This window comes from Monopterus albus, unplaced genomic scaffold, assembly GCF_001952655.1.
Source record: "Monopterus albus unplaced genomic scaffold, M_albus_1.0 scaffold450.1, whole genome shotgun sequence".
Classification (NCBI taxonomy): domain Eukaryota; kingdom Metazoa; phylum Chordata; class Actinopteri; order Synbranchiformes; family Synbranchidae; genus Monopterus; species Monopterus albus.
In genome coordinates, this window is record NW_018128330.1 from 139,003 (window position 1) to 160,186 (window position 21,184).

At 39.9% G+C, this 21,184-nt stretch overlaps 2 protein-coding genes across 13 annotated transcripts in view; one reads left to right on the forward strand and one right to left on the reverse strand.

Moving 5' to 3' along the window:
* Nucleotides 1-6: 6 nt before the first annotated feature.
* Nucleotides 7-12,852, reverse strand: LOC109952286 (dual specificity protein phosphatase 19-like). Of its 9 annotated transcripts, XM_020587285.1 has the most exons (6): nucleotides 12,263-12,472; nucleotides 8,905-9,151; nucleotides 6,069-6,115; nucleotides 4,088-4,240; nucleotides 2,872-2,933; nucleotides 1,466-2,782 (listed from the first exon to the last, which is right to left on the reverse strand). In XM_020587285.1, the coding sequence occupies exons 1-5, from the start codon at nucleotides 12,362-12,364 to the stop codon at nucleotides 2,910-2,912; spliced, it is 573 nt and encodes a 190-aa protein (XP_020442941.1). In that variant the 5' UTR covers nucleotides 12,365-12,472; the 3' UTR covers nucleotides 1,466-2,782; nucleotides 2,872-2,909. The 9 variants fall into 9 exon arrangements, with proteins under 9 accessions (XP_020442938.1, XP_020442936.1, XP_020442940.1 ...); XM_020587282.1 differs by lacking the exons at nucleotides 1,466-2,782; nucleotides 2,872-2,933; nucleotides 12,263-12,472 and adding exons at nucleotides 7-1,450; nucleotides 12,716-12,852; XM_020587280.1 differs by lacking the exons at nucleotides 1,466-2,782; nucleotides 2,872-2,933; nucleotides 12,263-12,472 and adding exons at nucleotides 7-1,450; nucleotides 12,629-12,718.
* nckap1 (NCK-associated protein 1) overlaps nucleotides 10,892-21,184 on the forward strand; it is a 36,587-nt gene continuing 26,294 nt past the window's right edge. For 2 of the 4 annotated variants that reach the window (XM_020587273.1, XM_020587274.1), the window contains exons 1-2: nucleotides 10,892-11,228; nucleotides 17,331-17,348. In XM_020587273.1, coding sequence (XP_020442929.1) covers nucleotides 11,121-11,228; nucleotides 17,331-17,348 — 126 coding nt within the window. In that variant the 5' untranslated portion in view covers nucleotides 10,892-11,120. The remainder of the gene's footprint in view (nucleotides 11,229-17,330; nucleotides 17,349-21,184) is intronic. The other 2 variants (XM_020587275.1, XM_020587276.1) reach the window with 1 other exon arrangement.

Here is a 21,184-nt window from a genome sequence, read left to right on the forward strand (position 1 = left end):
TCAAATGCAATGAAACAGTCAGGCCTGATAACATTGTTCTGCTTTAGGGGGAAATTATTCACTTGCTCCTGTATGTAACCCAGCTCTCCCCGTTTGTTAACATTCTTATACTCAGGTCTGCACAAACTGAGATGGTGGTTGGACCCCATGAGACCCTGCAGATGGGACAGCTTGTGCCATACAGCGGGCCGTCACACCCAGACAGTAAAATGTCACAAAAATGTCAGGGGAGGCCCAGTTGGCTTCATAGTAGATACTCCATTGAACAAGACCAAAGAAAAGGCCAAACTCCCCTACACCCGAGTGCTGTCACAGACTGCATATTGGCACTGTTGCCATTCGTCAGACACTGGTTCAATACTTAATTTGCCTGTTTTTCAAGACTTAAGACTATAACAAGCAGAGCTATAAATGTATTTACTGGACAGTAGTGTGCATTTACTTGGAAAAACTAAGCCTTTAACCCCAAATATTCAGTTAATAACAGTGACAAAGACCTGTTCTTTGTAATCAGTCCATGGCTTTAAAGGGGTGTTAAATAATCTATGACCTTTATAGGACCAGTAGGAATTGCAACCAATTTGGCAGAACTTATCTCCTCATTCAAGTTTCTGGCACAGAACCAGCCTCCATCTGTATGCTTCCCCTGTGTGACAGTAGTCTGCAACTGACACAAAGGGCACAAACAAGATCTACTGAGAGCACAAGTGTTTAAAGGTATTATATGTTATATAATAAATTACTTTTAAAAAGGTAATCTGTTAGCATGCAAAATATAGGAATAAAAATAACACTGACAGCTCAGTGGTCTCTTGTTTAGTTGGTAACACAGGAGTGCTATTTGTTGATTAGCATGTGAGTCGGCTGGATTCTCCCTCGTTGTCTAACACGCCAGTTACAAGCAATACTTTAAAAAGGAGCGAGGTTAGCAACTCTGGAGAGTGAGGGCAGTGGGTATAAATGATGCTGTACCTGTCTGTATATTTGTAAAAAAACAAAACTAAAAAGTTAAACCTCAGGATCACTGCTGTCTTTAAATAGATAACTATCAATACTGCAAAGAAAAGAAGTGCCTCCAAAACCAAGAACGTCAAACATACGATCTCCACAACAAAAATCAAACCATGAAAAAGAATATTTTTGAAGACATATTTTACCAGATGACAAAGAGCCAATCTAAGATGTTCATGGGTTGGAGGTCTACTGGGAGTATAGTGTTATTGTCCTTTACCACATATTTTATAAGTAAAAGTGGATGTGTAGTGCCCTATGGTTGGTAGCTCTGTAGCTGCTGATAGAAGCCGGCGTTGGGGCGAACTGAGGGTCTTGCCAGCTTCACCTGGCTGTATGCATCATCAAATGACAGCCCCTCCCTCAACATTAGGTAGCCAATCACGATAGAAGAAGAACGTGACACGCCGGCGTTACAGTGGACAAGCACCACACCCTCCTATAGAGAGAGAAAGTGAGTGTGAGACAGGAAAACAGTGAGGTTGGGCACCTCCATGGATCCAGCTAAGCTTAGAACAGAACTAACCTTCAGCTGGATTCAGTTGTTATTACACCTGTGGTGATAACACCCCGTAAATTACCAGGATGATCAACAGTTAGGCTGTTAGGCAGTTGGATGTCTGGCACGTTCAAAACATCAGTGGGTGTAATCTCCTACTGTCAAAAGATCCACTATAAACTGTAGTGCACCAGGTTGAATGTAAATGACATGTTGTGGTTGAAACTGTCATCTTGACACTGTTGTGATATAAAACAAGATCTGATGTGTGATCAAACCAGATCAGAGATCAGATCTGGGCCGCTTCCATATGTGTTCAGTTAAATGTTAGGGGGAAAAAAAAGAAACATAGGTTGGCTCAACATTCATTCATGTTTCTCATGCACTTTTGCAAAACAATAATATACCAGTTAGCAATAAAATGTAACTGAATGCAGCTATGAGCTTTACCACACTGGCATTTGGTGGGTTTAAAGGGTGAGTTAATCCAAATTTAAAGAAATACTGGTTTTATACTGGTTTTATCTGCTGATGTTTTGAAAAAACCTACAATTTCTGCTGCCACTCCAGTAAAATAGAGGCAAAAGGACTTGTGCTCAAAACATTGAAAAGTGACATTTAAAAAACAAATCAACCACGGATCATTCCTACTAGAAACAATGTCATGGTTACCCAAACTGTTTCAGACCTCAGTGTGAACACTTTTCCTGCAGATGACTTTCTGCAGAAGAAATGCTCACTACTGCTTTTAAAATATAATTTGAAAATTGACCCGCACAAACAAAATTCCCTTGTAGCAGCTGTGTCAGAGGTTGATATCAATAATGTAGCCCATCACAACGTGACTATATACTGCAAATGCCCACATACCACTCAAGTGAGTGATTTTTTTGTTGTTTAAAAATTATAAACCTGTTCTAAAAACTGTAAATGTAGTATTCACCATGGTGATATGACAGATTTCAATGCATTTTTCTGAAACTCTGTAATTCTGACTTTCCAACATCCCCAACAGCAGCATTAGAGCATGTAGAGCAAGCTGAGCAGGAATAAATCTCTGTGGCTGTGTCTGTGTCAAAATTTGTGATATGATTAATATTAATGTTCATGTAATTATTTTATTGCCTAGAGTGCCTGACTGGCAATAAAATTTTGAAATTCCAGCCACATCTTTAGACAACGCGTGCAGGCCCTCGGCTCGGCTCTGAAGCTCAGTGTAGTGGGACATTAGCCTCTTTTATTCACCGTCGCAGAATCAAGCCTCTGTTCAAGCTGAAATTGAGCAGAACAGAAACTTATAAGCACATTTTGGATTTTATTGATTGAGGGACAGGTTATTTAAATTGGCTGAACACACGTACAGTGCATTGGTTGGTGTAACTGACAGTTAGCACTGTCATCATAACCCAATCAGGCTGCTCCTCTGGATAAAACACAATCAAACAGAGAACACAGGGGATATTAGTATTTGGTTAAATATGATTCTGTCAATCTAAAAGGTTTCTCTGCATTTTTGTTAAATACGCTTCTGTCAATCTAAAAGGTTTCTCTGCACCTTTGTAATAATTGTGCTGGTGTCTGCAGTCTGTACAGTTACATATCAGGACTTGTTTTCCTTCCTCCAGAAAACAAAGCAAAACAGAAAACTTCTACAGACTGAAAACTGCCTGAGCAAGATAATCCATCACAACAAGCATGGAGCTTTAATTTGGTTTTGTCAGAGTTTCTTGTTTTGCTGTTATTTCACTGTGCTCAGGTTGAGTGTTTTTGTATCAAGTGCTCGCATCACATTATGTTGTGCCGAGGAGGAAACACACGTCTCTGCCAGGAAATAATCCCCTGTAAAAAGTATTACATATAGCAGGCAAAAGGACTGAGAGGAAACTGAGTGTAAGCAGAGAAACATTCTGACATTTTACATTAAATGACCCCAGCATGGTCTTTTAATAGGTGTACTGACCACCCACCTGGCCTTTGTGCTCAGTTACAGATAAATGACTGCTGTAGATGTGTGTGAATGCATCACAGTGGGGTAGCAGAGGAGCTGTGTGCACACTGACATGTTAAATTAGCTGGCAGACATAAAAGAAGGCATTTTAGGTTACATAAGCCTCCTGACAGGTCTAAATAGATTTGATGCATTTGGAAAACCATAAAACTCTGATGTGAGAAAGAAATACTCTTTTACTCACTACAGTGATGTGATGGCTGTTCTTGCTTGTTATTAAGTTTAGGTACATTTTGGTGAAAGTACTGATGATACTCTAACTTAATGGATTAGTGTAATTTATTTTAAAATAAATAAAATACACTTATTTGCTTTCAATTTAGGTGACAAGACTGATACCTCTCATGTCTACATGCTAAATATGAAGATACAGCCAGTGGTTAATTAGCTTAACTTAGCATAATGAAACCACTAGCCTGGCTCTGTGCGAAGGTAACAAAATCTGTGTCCCATAAAGGAGTATTTCACATTAAAGTTCTGCTCCTCTACTTAAGTGTAAATTCTTCCTCTATCTCTTCAGGTATGTGTACAAGTGGATAATTATATGCTACCTGTAATTGCGTGTGTACCTGTTCTCGAGCCTGATCTATGAAAGCGCTGCACTCCTCGAGGTATGAAGTGATGTTGGTGTCTGGGAGGTCCAGGATCTGGAGCGTCTTATACACCAGCTGATCTGAAAAAAGGTTGCTGACTCCATAGGCCACATTTAGCACATGAGACACCTGACAGAGACGAGGAAGGGAGGGGGGATGATAGACATAACACTCCTTTAGTAAATGACCCTTGAGCCCTGACTTGTTTTAAAGGCTGTTTCAGCTGCGGCAAGGAAGAGAGATATTCTGTCTGTCAGCCATATTGATGACATGACACTGCCTGAACGTGACAGAGAGAGGGCGCAAAGACAGTGAGAAGGAAAAAAGAAGGTTTACGGGGAGGGGGGGGAAGAGAGATGAAGAGAAAAGAGTAGTAGACAAAGAGGGAGAGGGGGAAACAAGAAAGAACACAAATAGCTCCTATTCATTTTGCTTCATCTGTCTACTCTCACTTAAATTCAGGTTAGCTCAGAGGGCTTAATTCTCTCCTGCTCTAAAGCTTAGCATTGTTCTAGTGTGTCTTGTTTTACAGTGCTTGCAACATCAAATGTTTCTTTTTCTGCATGTTCAAAGATAAGTGTGGTGATATTCCATATTTTACTTACTGACAAATCCCATTAATCCTCCTAACAAGTAAGCACACTGTTGAACCGGGTGGCATGTGCCTTTAATACCATGAGCACAAACACTAGTTTATTCTGACTCAATCCCACATGCACACCACCCTTATGCTGGAAATACTCATTAGCACGCTAAATGTGCATTGATCCTCGGTTGAAAATAGTCCCACACAAAAGCACTGATTCAATTACGATGAAAAAACAAACAGTAATATATTGATTTTATTTCAGTGGTTTAACAGGGATGATGCTCATTGATCCACAGAAAAAAGAACTGAAAATGAGCCAGAGTTAACCTATGAAGCTAATTTTCATCTTGTTGTTCCTGGCCAGATGTTAGACAACCAAAACGTAGAATAAAATGACATAAAATAGTATATGGGATATTTTTGTTATCCATATCTTGAGAAACCTGGTTATGCTAGCTGGAGTACCCTGATAGAAATCTGCATACTGTGAAATATCAGCATCTTAACCGTGTTGCTGATAACGTTCACCTTAATTTTCACCTTCTGAAATACAAGTGAATGTCTGACTTCCACAAGGCAGATGATAAATCTGTTTGTTGCTCTTTTCATCTATTACTAAAGATTAGATGAAGAAGCTAAATCCAGCAGAGTGCAGCAGATGTCAGGCAGCAGCTCAAACCTGCACTGATGCAAATGATCGGAAAACTGGATAAAACAGGAATCATATAAGGAGGGAGATGCACTAACACAGAGATATGACACAACCTGAATTGGACAACAAAACTGGGATACTAATGTGCTTATAAGTGTACTAATTAAGCACTGACTGTCTTGATTAGAGATTTGATTTCCTCACCTTCACCTACAGCATTTTCATTATTATTATTAATGTTTATTTATTAATAAATGTTTATTAAATGTTCAACTGGTAAGAAAAGGATCCTTTGGTCCCTCTGTCAAGTCTTCTGTGCTTTACTTGTTATCTGGGGACTGTTGGTTGGTTTGATCATTACACAGTCAAGGTTTTATCTCTGAAACAGGAAGTGAAGGCATTTGTAATCTCTCCAATTCATCATCCCAAGACTGCACATGCAGCAATGTGCTCACGCCTGGGAGCAGCCACTGCAGAGAAGAGTAGTCACATTTCTTTGAAGTGGAGGAGCAACACTGAGACTTACTGTAATCATTTACTCCCTCTACTGAGCTAAAGTGTTACTGCATGAGTCACGAAGCTCCTCGGGCTATTGGCTGCTTGTTGCCGACTTGCAGGAGAGCACACCTACGTGGCTGTCTCTAATCTTGTGTCACTACAAAGGCGATCACAACAAGTTAAGGGCACGCCCATCCTATTGATCCCTCTGTACTGACCTTATATCTTTGCAGGGTGTCAATGTCGTGGGCTGCATCCTGAGAGGCTGAAAACACAGAAACAACTCGATGAGAAAACAGACAGAGAGGCATGCCTCCGCTTACCAAAATGCTTCCTGAAGGCTGACATTATTGACCAGCTATAAAATGATCAAATTCTGCCATTTCCTCCTTTTTCACAGGACTGTTACAGGGCAGGATATTACAGAATATTAGCAGTGCAGTACTGTCAGTGCAGTGATTAAGATGCCAATGCTAATGGTTCAGTTAAAAACGCTAAAAATTAGTACAGAAGCAAATAATCAATTAGTACATCATCAGAAAATTAATCAGAAGCCATTTTAGCTGTCAATCTTTTAAATCAGTGCTCGGGATGAACACACTACAGTATCCCCCCAATACCCAGTCTGTATTAGTTGTATACCTGTCTCACACATACCCAAACCTTTAGACACCCATACAACACACCCTCATGCACACAAATCACATGTAAAACATGTGTACGCTCATTTATACCCCTCTGTTCTGTGTAATATCCAGTTTAAATTATTTTGTTTTCCATGCCCTGTGTTTTGTGCTACAATAAAAAGAACATAATAATAACAATATTTAGTAGATGAAGTGATAATGGAAATACTATACCCCTTAGTTGTAGCCTTATTCATAACAACATGAACCAGGGAACACTCAGTGTCCTATAAAGAGAGCTGCCTGATCCCACATAAATCAGTCAAGACAGTGATACAAAACTTCAGCAGCACAAAGTAAAAGCTACAGGATATCAACATCTATATCGTCTAGCAGGAAAACACTGAACAGCTGCAGCACCAATGAAGGAAGAGATCAATCAGTAGAAGCTACAGAAAAGCAAGAACAAACCAGTGATTTATATAGCGCCACTAAACAAGGCTTAAAAACAGTTTAAATAAACATTCAATATTATCCACAGCTGCAGAGAAGGAATTTTATGATTTTCATGAAAAGAGTGAGCAATGGCATTTTCATAACAACAGCAAAAACGAATGGAGGAAATAAAAAAGTAAGCCACCGCGAGCAACAGTTCTGACTAAGTGGATAATCAGTGAAGGAGACAGTTATAGCAGAATGAGAAGACAGCCATCTTAAATAGCAGGAGCTGGACCATTATGTGTAAGACACATATGGGGAGGAAAGAGAATATGAGGAAAAGGTTTCCCCAAGATTTCCACAGTGGATATTCTGCAGCAGCTCAGTGGCTTCAAAGCAGCAACATTTACACTCTTTGCATTAGTCTCTTTCAAATAATGTCACATTCATGGTGTGGAGAAGTAAATCTAAATCCAAAAGATAGAGTGTCTTTGGAAATAAGTCTGATCCGACCCATCAGGAGAAAGGAAAGATCTGACACATCTGTAAAAAAAATAAATAAATAAAATGCAGGGGACCAGAAGATTTATAGTGAAACAACAGGAGACAAATCTGTTTGCTTTGCTTTGAGTAAGACAACAAAGTCTCAAAATATAACCTGCATTTTGTATTTTATAAGTGTGAGGAACATTTTAAGAGCTTACAATAGACTCAGAGTGAGAGAAGAAGACATCATGTCTCAGGAGAGACCCTTCAGAAGTATAAGAAATGGATCAAAAACCTGTCCTGATGTTAAAACAAACAACTATGTGAGAAACAATCTGAACAAAGATGAGCTCTTCTTTAGGCTTTTCCTTTCCTCTGAACACAGAAAAAGGGCTGCTTGTCAAGTTGAATGGGAGCCTAAAATGGGCTTGAACAAAAGAAAAAATAATCAAATCAAAAATTGTCTCTGTTGTCCAATGGCGGACTGTTAGAGAATCACAAAGAGGTATTTCCAACAGTATCAGAAAAGGTTGTCAACCTTTCAAAGCACTGATCCTGTGAGGTGTCACAGAAGGCTGATGTCACCGTGGGTGGTGTCCAAGAGCCCCGGAGTTAAAGGTGCAGCTGTTACAGAGAATGACTCAGTTTTATTTTGGGAAATGAACAGGAGTTTCATGTGATTATAGTAGAACTGAAGCACGCTACAGAGAAGAGTCACCTCTGTTGAGCCTAACAGATGCAATATTTTATTGATCCCTGCTGAGAAATTCTCTCTTTGATTCTGTCCAGCAGTGGGGTCAAAGCGCAGCATTTACTACAGGAGCAAACAGCACCCCAGAGCTGTGAGGAGGCTCAATGTCAGGCTCAAGGACACCTCAGCAGGACAGAGACATGCTGACATGTGTGGGTGTCAGCCTGCGTTCTCCAGCTGAAGGGTGGATCGCCAGGCCCCTGAGATGAGTTCAAAATAAGTGACATTGATTTATGCATTATTGGGAATTTATTTATTTATTGTTAGAAACAAACTGTGACCTAGTGCCTTGGTGGATGAAACTTATACTGTGCTTTGCCACTGTAACTGACACTGCGCTGCCATAAACATGTGTTGAAGCAGTTGTACGAGTTTTAGTTGAGGTAACAGTTGCAGAGGTAGCAGTAGTAGTTTATCTGATGTAGTTGTAGATGCAGAAGTAGCAGTCTTTGTAGTATTGCTCAAAAAGTGGCATAAGTAGTTGCAGTAGTAGTAGTAATAGTAGTAGTAGCTGTAATATTGGTAACGGTTGTAACAGTGGTAGTAGTGATAGTAAAAGTAGTAGTAATTACAATGGTATAGCAATGGTAGTAATAGTTATAGTGGGTTAAGTACAGTAGGTGGCAGCAGCAGATAGTAACAGTAAAAGTATACAAGTGAAGTGTAGAGTGTGGGGGGGTACATTCATGCTAAGAAAACCTAAAGTCTACCCTCAGTATTAGTAACAGTAATTAGTAAGTAGTTTTCTCTTACCCAGGAGTAGAAAGGGTCTGACAACACCGACGTGAAGGTCCAGACTTTTATCCTCTACAAATCCACATCCACTTCCCTGGTCCAGCTCTTCAATCTGCTCCACCTCTCCTCCATCACTCCTCCTCTCCAGCAGATGCCTGCCCGTCACCGTGGTAACACGTGTGACCTGTTTTTTCAGACAGTTTCTGGAGAATCCCTGGATCTCCTGAGTCACTGAATGCATCACACCAGGGTTTACAATGCTGAGCTGAAACAAACCAAAGCTCATTAGAGGAAGCATTAGATTAAATCAAATATTTGTTTATATCCTGTGATGAAGAGGTAAATAAATGGTGTGACACTATAATGTATGCCCCAGAAGAGACAAGCAAGAACCAAAACATACCAAGTTAATTATCTTTTTTTCAGAGGAACTGTGATTTCTAAACCTTTCTGTTTACAGTATATATGGTGAGTTTATGCAATTTTATGAGAGCCTAACAGGTGAACAAAAACAGATGCACCTAACTTCTTGAGGCTTTTGCTCTCAAGGCTGACTGACATTATGTGCAAAATATGAAATCTTAAATTGTAAAGTGGGCATTAAGGTATGGCCACTAGTGGAAAGTATATTTAATATGTACATTTACTATGCTTAAGTATAATTATAGAGCATTTGTACTTTCCCTTAATATTTCCATTTTCTGCTAGATTATACATAGCCCACTACATTTCAGAGGAAAATATTGTACTTTTTCCTGTCCTAAAAGTTAGTTATTTTGCAGCTTCAAAACATAATTAACAAATCAATTATAGGCTATTGGTTAAGATAAGACTTTATTGATTGCTGGGGAGAATGCACCATCTAGACTACACAATACCCTAGTGTAGTTCATACGGTTACGAGACCTCTCTGCAAGTATTTGTCTTTGTTCGCTGTCTACAGTCATTAAGACTTGTGCAGTTGAAAACACCTCCCTAGAGTTTTGAGTGCAATACCTACACAATAGACTAAAATTAGTCTATTAAATCACCGGCTACAACATTAAAGTAATTTAGCATACAAATCATCAGTGAATGCAATAATATCCATAAGACTTAAATGATGCATTCTGCAAAAAACGAGTCGTTTCTAACTACCTTATGTATATTTTGATTCCAATGGTACTTCTACACTGTGATAGTAGTACTTCTTCTTAAGCAAAACATCTGAGCACTTCTTCAATCACTGACAATGGCTGACTCCGAACAAATTCTCGGAGCTTTAGTTGTAGTCTTCCTGCTTCGTGCACCCACCTGGTCTAGGCTAAATAGTGTGAATTCAAGAAAATTCCCGCAAAGAATTAGATCATCGCTGCTTTAATCCCACATTTGAAACAGCTACTTCTTTAGTATTTAATACTGGACAAAACGTGTGGGTAACACGGGCACAGCTGGATCACAAACAGCACAGGAGGAAGCTACGTCAACAATATGATGTGTTCGAATACTCATAGTAAAATTGTAAATGAAATGGGTGCAAATGCACCAATGGCCGACTGCTTCAATGTGTGTCTGATTGTTGTTAATTTTCATTTATGTATTAACAAATGGTGAATGCTGAAAAATTAATGGTGCAACAAAGAATGAAGACATCATAGAGAAAACAACAATTCACCCAAATATACAAACGTGACTCACAACCACCTTGAGGTTGTATGCCTCTGCCAACCAGTAAAGTTGCAATTTACATGTTCATACACATAATACGGTGACGACTTTGAAGGAATTTAATAAACGATATGGAAATCATTATAACTGAATATATTCCCTCAAGGTGTTCTGGGATATCAAGCTCACTTACTGCCTAATATATCTAACGCCCCGACAATTGTTCCTGATCGGTAAAGGTAAATATGAACATCAGGCACACACATCTCTCCATTAAAATTTGAATATGCCATCAAGCACGGAGAGGTACTATTAACGAGGTTCACATGAACGCAACAGGAGGCAGCCTCGTTGTGAAAACCAGGACACATCCTTATCCCTGTGACCGAAAAAAAAAAAAAAAGCAGGCAGGGAGACAGTGGGGTGGAGTACAGGAAGCTGCCGTCCCAGAATATCTGAACATGGGCGACATCTAATAGCTACATAAATCACAGCGTCTCCTTTTCTTCCATTTACAAATCAGACGCTGCGGAGATTTGTGATCTTTTTTCTGCAGTGAATTGGAGATTTAATCGAACAGCGCGAAGATGTCTCGGGGAGTGATCCAGCCCAGCCAGCAGAAACTGGCAGAAAAACTCACCATCCTTAACGACAGAGGCATCGGGATGTTGACCCGTGTTTACAATATCAAAAAGGTTCGCGCACACACACCGTTATATCTTCAATACCGACTTAGCACTGTTAACAAATTTGATGATATGAAAAACATCTGCACCTACTCCCCCATACAAGTCTCACTGTTAACGTTAGTGAGACCGTATGAATGTTTGATTAGCTAGTACTGTTACTCTGACCTTATCAGTAGCTAGATTAATGCATCCCCAATAATTAGTGTGTTGGCCACTGTTAATAATGTAATTTCAAACATGTGAATGTGTGTCAGTAACGATAAACATTGAACGTTAACCTGAATGTGTCCCTACCTCGCTCAGCATTCCTAGAAACAGGATGGGGACACTGTAAGCCACAAGCTGCCTGTTAGCTTGCGGTAAAGCTACCCACTACTTTTACGGTGTAAACTGATTTTTGGTCGTTCTGTGATCAGTATGGCAGAACGTGTCAATCATAAAGCACAGCAAAAAGACAAAAGCGATCAAATTCAGCCCCTGGGATGATATCTGTGCATCTCCAGACCTCCAGTAGCGTTAATAGCTGCTAGCCAACCTCAGCTGGTAATGGCGGCTGCTGCTGGCTAAGCTAATATCGCTAAGCTAACGTCGGGCGTCGTCTCTGCTTCACCAAAAATCAAAACATACAATACAGATTCGGCTGTAATGTGATGTTAACGACTGTTTGGTCAAACCAGTCCGTTGTGTAAAACCTATGTTAACTAGTGTTTTTATTACATTAGATGGCAGCTAGATACATTAGCTTTCTACACAGTTATAAGAAAATAAATCGAAATTAAAGAGTTTTTTTATTAGCTTGTTCGATTAATCTCTGAAGCTATAGCTAACTTTGGCGACTAGCAAATATACCAGCAATTACTCATCATAGAGTGCCCATGGTATGATTATTTTGCTTGTTTTCAGCCATTTAATGTTTAATCTTTGGTAACTCTAGATTATCTTGGCACCCCTCATAACTCCAAATAGTCTATTTTTTCCCGAATTTTAACAACAGAAAGCCTCTTCCTTAAAACGAAAGGATACTTCGTGAACGCGCACACCTTCTGTTGCCGGTGTTGTGTCGCAGGTGGACAGCACAACCAATTGCGACAGGATGAATTCATACGAATTTCTCCTTCATAAATAGCTAAACAAGGATACATGTACCGATGAAAAGAGATGTGCAACACTCCAAACAAAGCGGGTAGTTGAGAAACCCCATATTTTAACTAGCATAATGCTGACATAGTAACTTATCCAACCTTACAGTAGTTCTCTCTTACATTACAGAAACAAGCATTAACAGACATGCAACGTGGGTTTTTTGTGTGTTTGTTTGTTTTTTAACTTAGCGTTAAGTCCCACCGAGTAGTGGAAACATCACTCCCTTTCAAGTAGCTCCAAGGTCGGTAAATCCAACCACATACCGTCACAAAGTAGTGAAACTAATTCCAATAGGTAGGGTAGCACCGACTATAACATCACGGATTGTTAACCAGCAACATATCACATACGGCAGACACGCTGGCCACAAACAGGTACTGTGCTCCGGGGGATCCCAGCGTTGATCAGCTGATTACTAAATTCCGCGGGACTTCCGCCGGCTTCTTGTAGGTTAGACCCTGTCAGGTAACACAGCGAGTCCCTGTACCGGAACATTCCCGGACATGCAGTAACCTCAGGCCCTGTATTTTTCTCCACATCCTCTGGTCACAGTGCAGCAGCAGGAGGGAAAATTTATCCACAAAACTAGGCGCAGTCGAAAAAATCAGCTTTTATAATGGCACTCGATGTCATTTTTTTAAAAATAGGCTTTATTAAAAATACACATAACAAACAAGGAAATATAACATTTTGCCAATATGTCGGAGGTAAAGCTCACATGAACGCGCAACGGCCTGGATTTTATGCCCATTCAAGGAGATCCTTAAACTACCACGTAATACTTTATTTTAGTAGGAAAAAGTCTCCCGAGGCGTGTATAAACATAGTTTCTTCTGCATAGAAATACTAGAACATACTTGCACCTCATTTTTGAGCTTTAGGTCAAGTCTAGTCCATAATAATAATCACCCTTATTTGGCCAGATATGTTACACACACAAGGAATTTGTTTCCGGTACGGAAACAAGGCAGCCATCTGCGGTGCCAACTCACACCAATGACAAAGTCTAAGATGATAATTCACATTTGTAACGTTGTAGATAAGTCAGAAAACAAGGAAACTCATGCCATGGGCTCTGAAGTTAAAATCAGTGGTGGAAAGTAACTATATTTTTAACCTAGTTGTGCTTTACTTGACTATTTCCATTTTATGTGACTAATGTTACTCCACTCCATTTGTCTTACAGCTATAATTACTTGTCAGGTTAACATTATACAGAGAAAACAAAGAAGGACATATTTTTCAGTTGTGTAACCTAACTGTCTAACAGGTGTTTTGCTTTCTTTACTGAATAAAAGATAAATAATTTTAAATGATTAAAATTTGTAATTCATGATGCATTAAGGTAATTAATGAATTATCCTGTTGTTTCTGCAAAGATATATAGCATATTTTATTTTAAATCCATGTTAACATCTTTTGTTTAGCTTTCTCTATACACTATAACAGTAGAATATAATATAAGACATTTATTAATGTTTCTCACTCTTAACTGTGTTGCTAAAGTATTAAACCCTGCAAATATGGTTTGTATGTGGGAGGAAAAGAGTAGTGGGTCTGTTTGTGTGGCCTGAGCCTTTGTGCTTGAGTGTGTATGATGAATTAAAAATGGAGCAAAAAGTGAAAGAGGTCAGCCATATCCTACCATAGAGTAGAAGTTAGGCTGTCTGAAAGCCTATACTGTTTCCTGTTTATTTGGCACTTCAGTTGCTGTTCAGTGGATATTTCCAAAGTACCAGGAATTATATTTGTTCTCCATATAATATGATTAAAATGCACAATAATTAGTAATCACCAGGAAAAAACAAAGTAAGATGTAACATTTTGCTTCGTATTGTGAACACATCTGTATTTTTATTGTCTGTGAGACAGTATGGGCAGTCAGACACACTCAGATTTTGCTGCTGATTACTCTTCTTAATATGCCCTTCCTTCTCCCCCCCCCCACTTCCTTTTTCTTTGTCTGTCTTATCATCTTTATATCTGTCTTAATCTGTCACACCATAAGGCTTCAGAGCATATCTGCCCTGAAATGCTGTCCATATGTTTTTATGCCCTCTTTTTACCTTGTGATATTAGCAATCAGCATCCAGTACCAACAGCATCCCAAAGCTAGAAATGAAAGAACAGGGACATTAATCTGTGGTATATTCAGTGAGCTCATTCTGGTACCAAGAACAATTTGGAGAATATTTTTATCCCAGAAATTACCCACTGAAGTGCTTGCAGCATTGTATTTAATTTTGTTTCTTGATGGAAACGCAGGTGACAGATTTGGTTTTTTGGTTTCTACCTTTGGGAGAGTAATCATGCTCATTATCAGTAATATTATCATCAAAGTTCACTTTTCTTTTTTAAGTATATTCACTCATCACACACCATTGACTAGCTGCAGAAAAAAGTACTTTAAGTTTTCTGTAACAGTCACCTTATTTAATCTTGGCTGAGTAGCATTAAAGTTTTTGTTTGCTGTGCTTATCTTTTAGCCAGTGAACCTTCTAACATCATAATTTGTCTTGCACACAGCACTTACAGGGTTTTTATTTTCCCTAACCCTGCTTACACTCAGGTAATTTCCATTGTTTCACAAGCTACTGTGCAGTTAGTTGAAAATATGCATTTTCGGGGTTATCATATTTGCAGAATGCTCTGTGTGAAAGGAGAAACCATGGTGAAATGTTTTTAGTTAGTCTGGATGTGCTCTAAATTGCAGCAGTACAACCACCTGTAGCGTTGGCTGGATGGTCGCCTGCACACCTGTAAACCACAATGCAGCTTGGTGCAGTAGCTCTGCAAAAGATGGCACCATTGTGACTGTTCTAAAATGTTTAGCTACAAAAAAACTGATGAAATGACATGTTAATTTTTAAGTTGCTCTTCCTTTTGTATGTCAGTTTGAAAGGGCTTCAAATGTACCTTAAGTTAAACACTTCTCTGACACAAAATATTTTAAACTTCACAAGGGTACTGGTTCATGCAGGGCTGCGTTATACTTTACAGGAGTTCATTATGCTCAAAGAAAATAAGTTTCATTAGCCTACATTTTGTCAAACTACATACAGTATTTTTTATTTCCTAAAATTGATAATATCTCAACAAAAATAATATATTGGTAAAATATCAGTAATTTTGTACACCTAAGATTAATTAAAACAATTTAAAGTAGATTCGCACTTCTTTTATTTACTGCTGGACACACTCAGCAGGTCTTACTGGTTTCCAACCAGTTTATCATCCACTCTGATTGTTGTGTTTTTCCCCTCTACAGTACTGGTTGGTTTTTTGATTCATTTGTTTGAAACAGGATATTGTTTTCTACTGGATTTGTATTGTCCGCATATTTTACTGCTTTATTCTCAGTACCTACTGTCGAAGTTTAATGATCAACAAAAGCTACTCTTGTTTTGTTGCGCACTGGGAAAGTGTAGAGTGGTCATAAACTTACCTTTCCCTGTTGGAACAGCAGCTGTAGTCACACATGAATAATTACCTACTGGAAAAAATAAAGGTTGACACTTAAAATCAGAATCAGTTTTTTGGCTAAGTGTGTTCAGACACACGTGGAATTTGACTCCAGTACTGAGGCTTTCAGTGTGCTTTTAATGAAGAGCGCCCCTGATTGCCAGGGCCATTTTAGGCTTCCTCTCATTTTTACATTCAGGGGCAATTTATGAGCTGTTAATAGATTGACCAAGACCTCCATACACTGATCAGCCACAACATTAACACAAGCTTACTGATATTTTTAGGTCCCATTTGTGCCACCAGAACACCTCTGAACGTCGAGGTATGGGCTTCACAGGGTCTTTAATGGTGTTCTCTGGTATCTGACACCAAGACATTAGCAGCAGATCATTTAAGTTGTGGGAGGTCTATGGGTCACACTTGTTTTTCCAGCACATACCACAGATGCTGTATCGGACTGAGAAACTTGGTAGACCAACTTAACTGCTCCAAAGTCAGTAAGCCAACAGCAAAATGTGATATTTGCAGAAAGGTGGTCATGTAAAAGGGGGAACAATAGGTTCTTTGTTTAAATGTTCATCTAGCATACAACATTTTAAAGTAAAACCTGATGTTACTGTTGATAACTTCGGAAGAACAAGTGCTCGGCCTTGGTCTGCCGCCAGTGTTACTGTATTCTGTGATCCTCAGATTCTGGGACTTGTGGAACAGCTGCTTCACCTTCAGCTAATGCTAAGCTCATAGTACAAGCAAGCAATTTATTTAATTGATATTCACTGAGTGATAAAGTAGAATGAATATTATTTTCACTGTGTTGTTTTGACCTGAGCATCCATGGCTTTTGCAGCTGCAGCAGTGTCCCCCAGTGAGCAGCAAATGAGTGAGGACATTAATGTCACAGAGTAGTGATAAAATAAAATAAACTACAACAATTCAGCTCAGCAGAATGTTCACAGTTTAGATTAGATAGTGCATTACTGTAGTTATTAGTGTCAGTGTCAAGCTATTTGGTAAATGCTCTATAATTGCCAGTGCTTCAGCGATCAGGGAGCACTGTCAGTTACTAAGCAACAGCCGTGGAGCGGAAACTGCATAGGCCAAACTTTATCATCACAGCGTTTGGTATCTTACAGTGGTGCACTTAAAATGATTGTTTACTCTCAGTGTGTCTGAGTGTGTAGGTAGTGATGCTGCACTTTGTGTCAGTGTTAAGACAGCGTGTTTTAAACCAAGTGTTAGGATCCCATGTTGGCGCAGCATGTGTTGTGTTTTATGTTGTGTTGAAAAGAAAGGCCAGAAAGGCTGTCCCTGATTAAACTCTCAGAACAGCAGAAAACCCCAGTATGAGAGCAGCTGTTGTAAGGTGCGTGTCTGTCTGTGTGTGTGTGTGTGTGAGCGAGTGTGCAGACCAGTGATCCAGCACTTTGTTTGGGTGGGCTTCGTGTTTTGATTTCTTCTCTTCTTCTCTCCGTTCCAATGCTTCCCCCCTCTCCTATGCAGCAAGGACAAGTTTGGAAGGTTTGCAAAGTTTATCACCTTCCACTGATGAAACCCCTCCCCTTCACTCTGCGCTCAGCTCCCTCTTCCTCCTCCTCCTCCTCCTCCTCCTCCTCCGCTTGGCTGCCTCTACTGATCTGTTGGTCCTCTCCTTTGTGCCTCACTCCTTTTCATGTTTGGATCTGTAATGCTGAGAGTAAGACTGGGCTTCATTTACTATCTGTTTTTCAAACCCACAAATCAGTATAATTTATGTTCTTATGATGCTGCGTTCACATGCACTTTCTGTGCTCTAGCTGTGTAAAGAAAGTCTTTTCTTTTAGGGCAGATACATTACCTGGCCAGTTTACTATCCTAAATAATCTGAACCACTGAAATGTGATGCATTGATTTAATATGTAGATTCATTAGTTTCTTAGCACCAGCTTATTGCCATCTAACAACAACTGTTAATGGCTTTTGTTTGTGAAGAAAGTATGTCATAAATTTACTGATTCAGCAATGGATTTACAGTTGCATCATACCATTTTAGTTGACTGCGTACTTTTTAAAAGTTTAAAAACATTCATTGTGAATTGGTTGAATTGAGAACAAGTATAGCAATGCTGCTGGTGCAACAGGATGATTGAATATTAACGCGGTGGCCAGCAGGCAGCCTAGGCAGTCAGCCAGCTCTTAGCAGGTTGTAGTGGTTCTCTAGTGGTTCAGTTTCTAACCACATGAGACCGTCCTTTCTCTGGAGCTCTTTCTGTCTTGTTACAGCAGCTAATCCTTCCTTGTGAAAACGAGAGAGTTCTCACTATGAGGAATGGCAGACAGAACCCTATCTCAGAGAGAAGTTTGTTTTACGTGATTTACAGGGACTCTGAAGGATCACTGAAAAGGTGCAGTGGGGCATTTAAATATTTCATCCAGTAATTAAAAGACATGTTTTCAGAAGTAGGTTTCTCTGGCCCAGTGCTGTCTATTCCAGGGTCCCCTGCAATATGTCTGTCAGTGTGGGGACCCTTTGAGAAGCTCAGCTGTTAATTGCAAGCTGGAGTGGAGAAGCGATGGTGGAGGCGAGACTAAGGTCTGTTCTGGTATCCATGCAACAGCTCCCTGCCCACTGCTGATTCTCAGCTTATTCCCATGTCCTGTCCATTCATTCACTGCGCTCCCTCCTTCCATCCATCCTTCCATCAGCCCCCACCCAAACCCAACCAGCCAGCTTATTGCACTAGCCACCACCAGCACTAACCGACAATGCTACGCCATATAAATGACAGAAAATGATGATGCTTTTGTTCTGTGATGCTAAGAGACTAGGTAGCCAGTTCTGTTGTTCTTACTTCTGAAAGTAAACTCATTAATAATAGTTCATCAAGGTGGTTGAAACTGAATTAGGATGCCATAAAGGTGTGATTTTATTCACAAAAATTAAGCTACATCTGTCTTATTTGCTTTTAGAATCAGCTTTGAAGATCATTTGAGGTTTTGCATGTTTTAGCCCATTACTTACAACTCGTATAACTTACAATGCACTGCTGATCATTAGCTAAGCCATATGTAGGCGTCTACACTGAATGATTGTCAGTGTGTTGTTAAATTGCCTTTATCCCTGTCAGAATCACTGTCACCTTTAATGCATGAGAATGGACAATGATGAAAGCCAAGAGTTGGCTCCACACTCTGGATAGTCACGGCATCAAAGCAGACACACAGATGATTAGAATAATGTGATTTGGTAGATTTTGGCAGTATTAAAGGTTGCTATTGGTAGCTTACCCACAAGTCTTAGATGTTGGCGTTGCCTACAGTCATTTGAACACATCAACAAGTCGTTTCAGTCTGGTCTTTTCATGGACGTATGAACAAACCAAATCAAACGTTTTTTTCCTAAATAGATTTGGGCCACTTCCCAGATCCAATTCATAACCGATCTGTGACTGTGCGAGCGCTGTCAGAACGGTCAGATCAGAATTCATGTGCTTGCTTTAATGTCTCCCCTCTCTGTATATATCGCTGTTGTCATCATTCGGCGTCGGCCCATCACAGACCGGTAACAGTAAACATAGAGGAGAGCACCAGCAGCGACGGGGTCAGTGGAGAGACCAGGACGTTTCCCATGTGTTGGACGTTTATGGAGAAGCTTCTGATCAGGCCAAACTGGAAGGAACATATCGCGGCCCAGCAGTTTGGGAGGAAACTGCGCCATTTGACCATCGCACACACGACCTGGTTGTTATTCCTGTACACACGTTTCAGTTAAATCTGCACATGTGTGGCAGTTTAGGAGCTCAGCGATGTTTTCACCGGGGCTGGATACATGTCACTTACTAATATGAATGTGAAAGCATAAACACAAAAAGACTGGATGTGACAAATGATCTGAACTGAGCATTAAGGCCTGTAATGTGAATGTAGCCTAAGTGCTTCACAGTTAATAAAAACAGAATACAAGATAAAGAAAACAACTAAGAAAATGCTCAGATCATCAATGCAGACCTCTCTGTACATACAAGTTTTCACACTCCCATTTATAAAGTTCAGATTGTTGGCCAACCTTAAGATTTAAAGAGCATAATGGCAAAAACTGTTACTTTCAGATTTGATTTTGGGCTAAAACATGGGAAACACATGTACAGTCCTTTTACTCAGTATATCAGTGTAATGTAAGTGTTTTACCCCACAGTTCCCCAGTGTGAGTCAAGAGTTACTACATTTTAGTGGCCACTGTAGAGACTAGTCAGTTGTGTAGGGTAAGACCAGTGGTATGTTTTCATTGGGCGTAACACTGTTAGCAGACAAGGCTTGTGCTTTGGCAGTTGCATGGATTTCACAGTCGCATCTTGAATCCTTGTTTCTCATTACCACAGAGTTAAAATTCAGTCTGCTTCTCACTCACCTGAACAGATTTTCTTTGGTTGGTAGCTGTCAAGTAAACGCACAGCGACACTGATGGTGAACACTGATGGAAATCTGGTCCGGTGAGAGAGACCTGGGCACAAGGAAACAAGCTGGGGCTCAAGGTCCAGTCTGTGTCATTGATGGTATTGAAATCATGTTGGTGTTGTGTGTGTTTTTGTTTTTTTTTTTCCTCCCCCCCCAAGTCCACAAAGTGACCACATATTTTTGTGTTCAGGACCCTGCAGGTGTGTGTATGCTTCAGATGCAGCTCAGCATGCCTGTTTTGGTGCTTTAATGAGTGAACTTGCTGCAGTTCATGGACTAAACGCACACACTGAAGTGGGTTTGGACTGAGTAGCTAGCATGATGCATTATTTGAGCTGATTTTGTCTGTGGGGTAATCTATCCTTTTTGTTCCTGTCAGGATCGTTTTGTATGAATTAAACCTTTTACACACCATTTTGCCACCCCATGTTGAAAAATAGCAGATGATGTTCAATGTGCAGTTAAACCAGCAACATCCACAACAGTGGCTCCACTCTGGTTGTGTAGTAGTTGTAACTAGTCTGTGATTTTAAAGGGTGATGAAACTTTAAATCATCAATGATAGAAAAGCAGTGTTGCACTAGTCTTTGTGGGTTCAAGGTTTCCAAGTCTGTTACAGTGCCCACACCCGCTGTCAGCAGTGTGGTGTGTTGCACTAGGGACCACAATACAAAATGTGACTACTGTGCAATGTTGTATCAGTTTGCTTGTAATAACTTAAAAAAAAGGTTTTCAGCCTGTGCTTCATTACATCTTAATTCTCAGGTTGTCAGTTACCTGCTGTGCTTGTGTGAACTAGCATGTGTTGCTGTTTTTGTGGTGTCATTTAGTACTAGTGGATGCCGAAAGTGTTTCAGCACCACTGAAATCCTGCTTTATGGTTGTGGTACTGTTTCAAGCCTGTTGGTTCAATAGCTGTGATG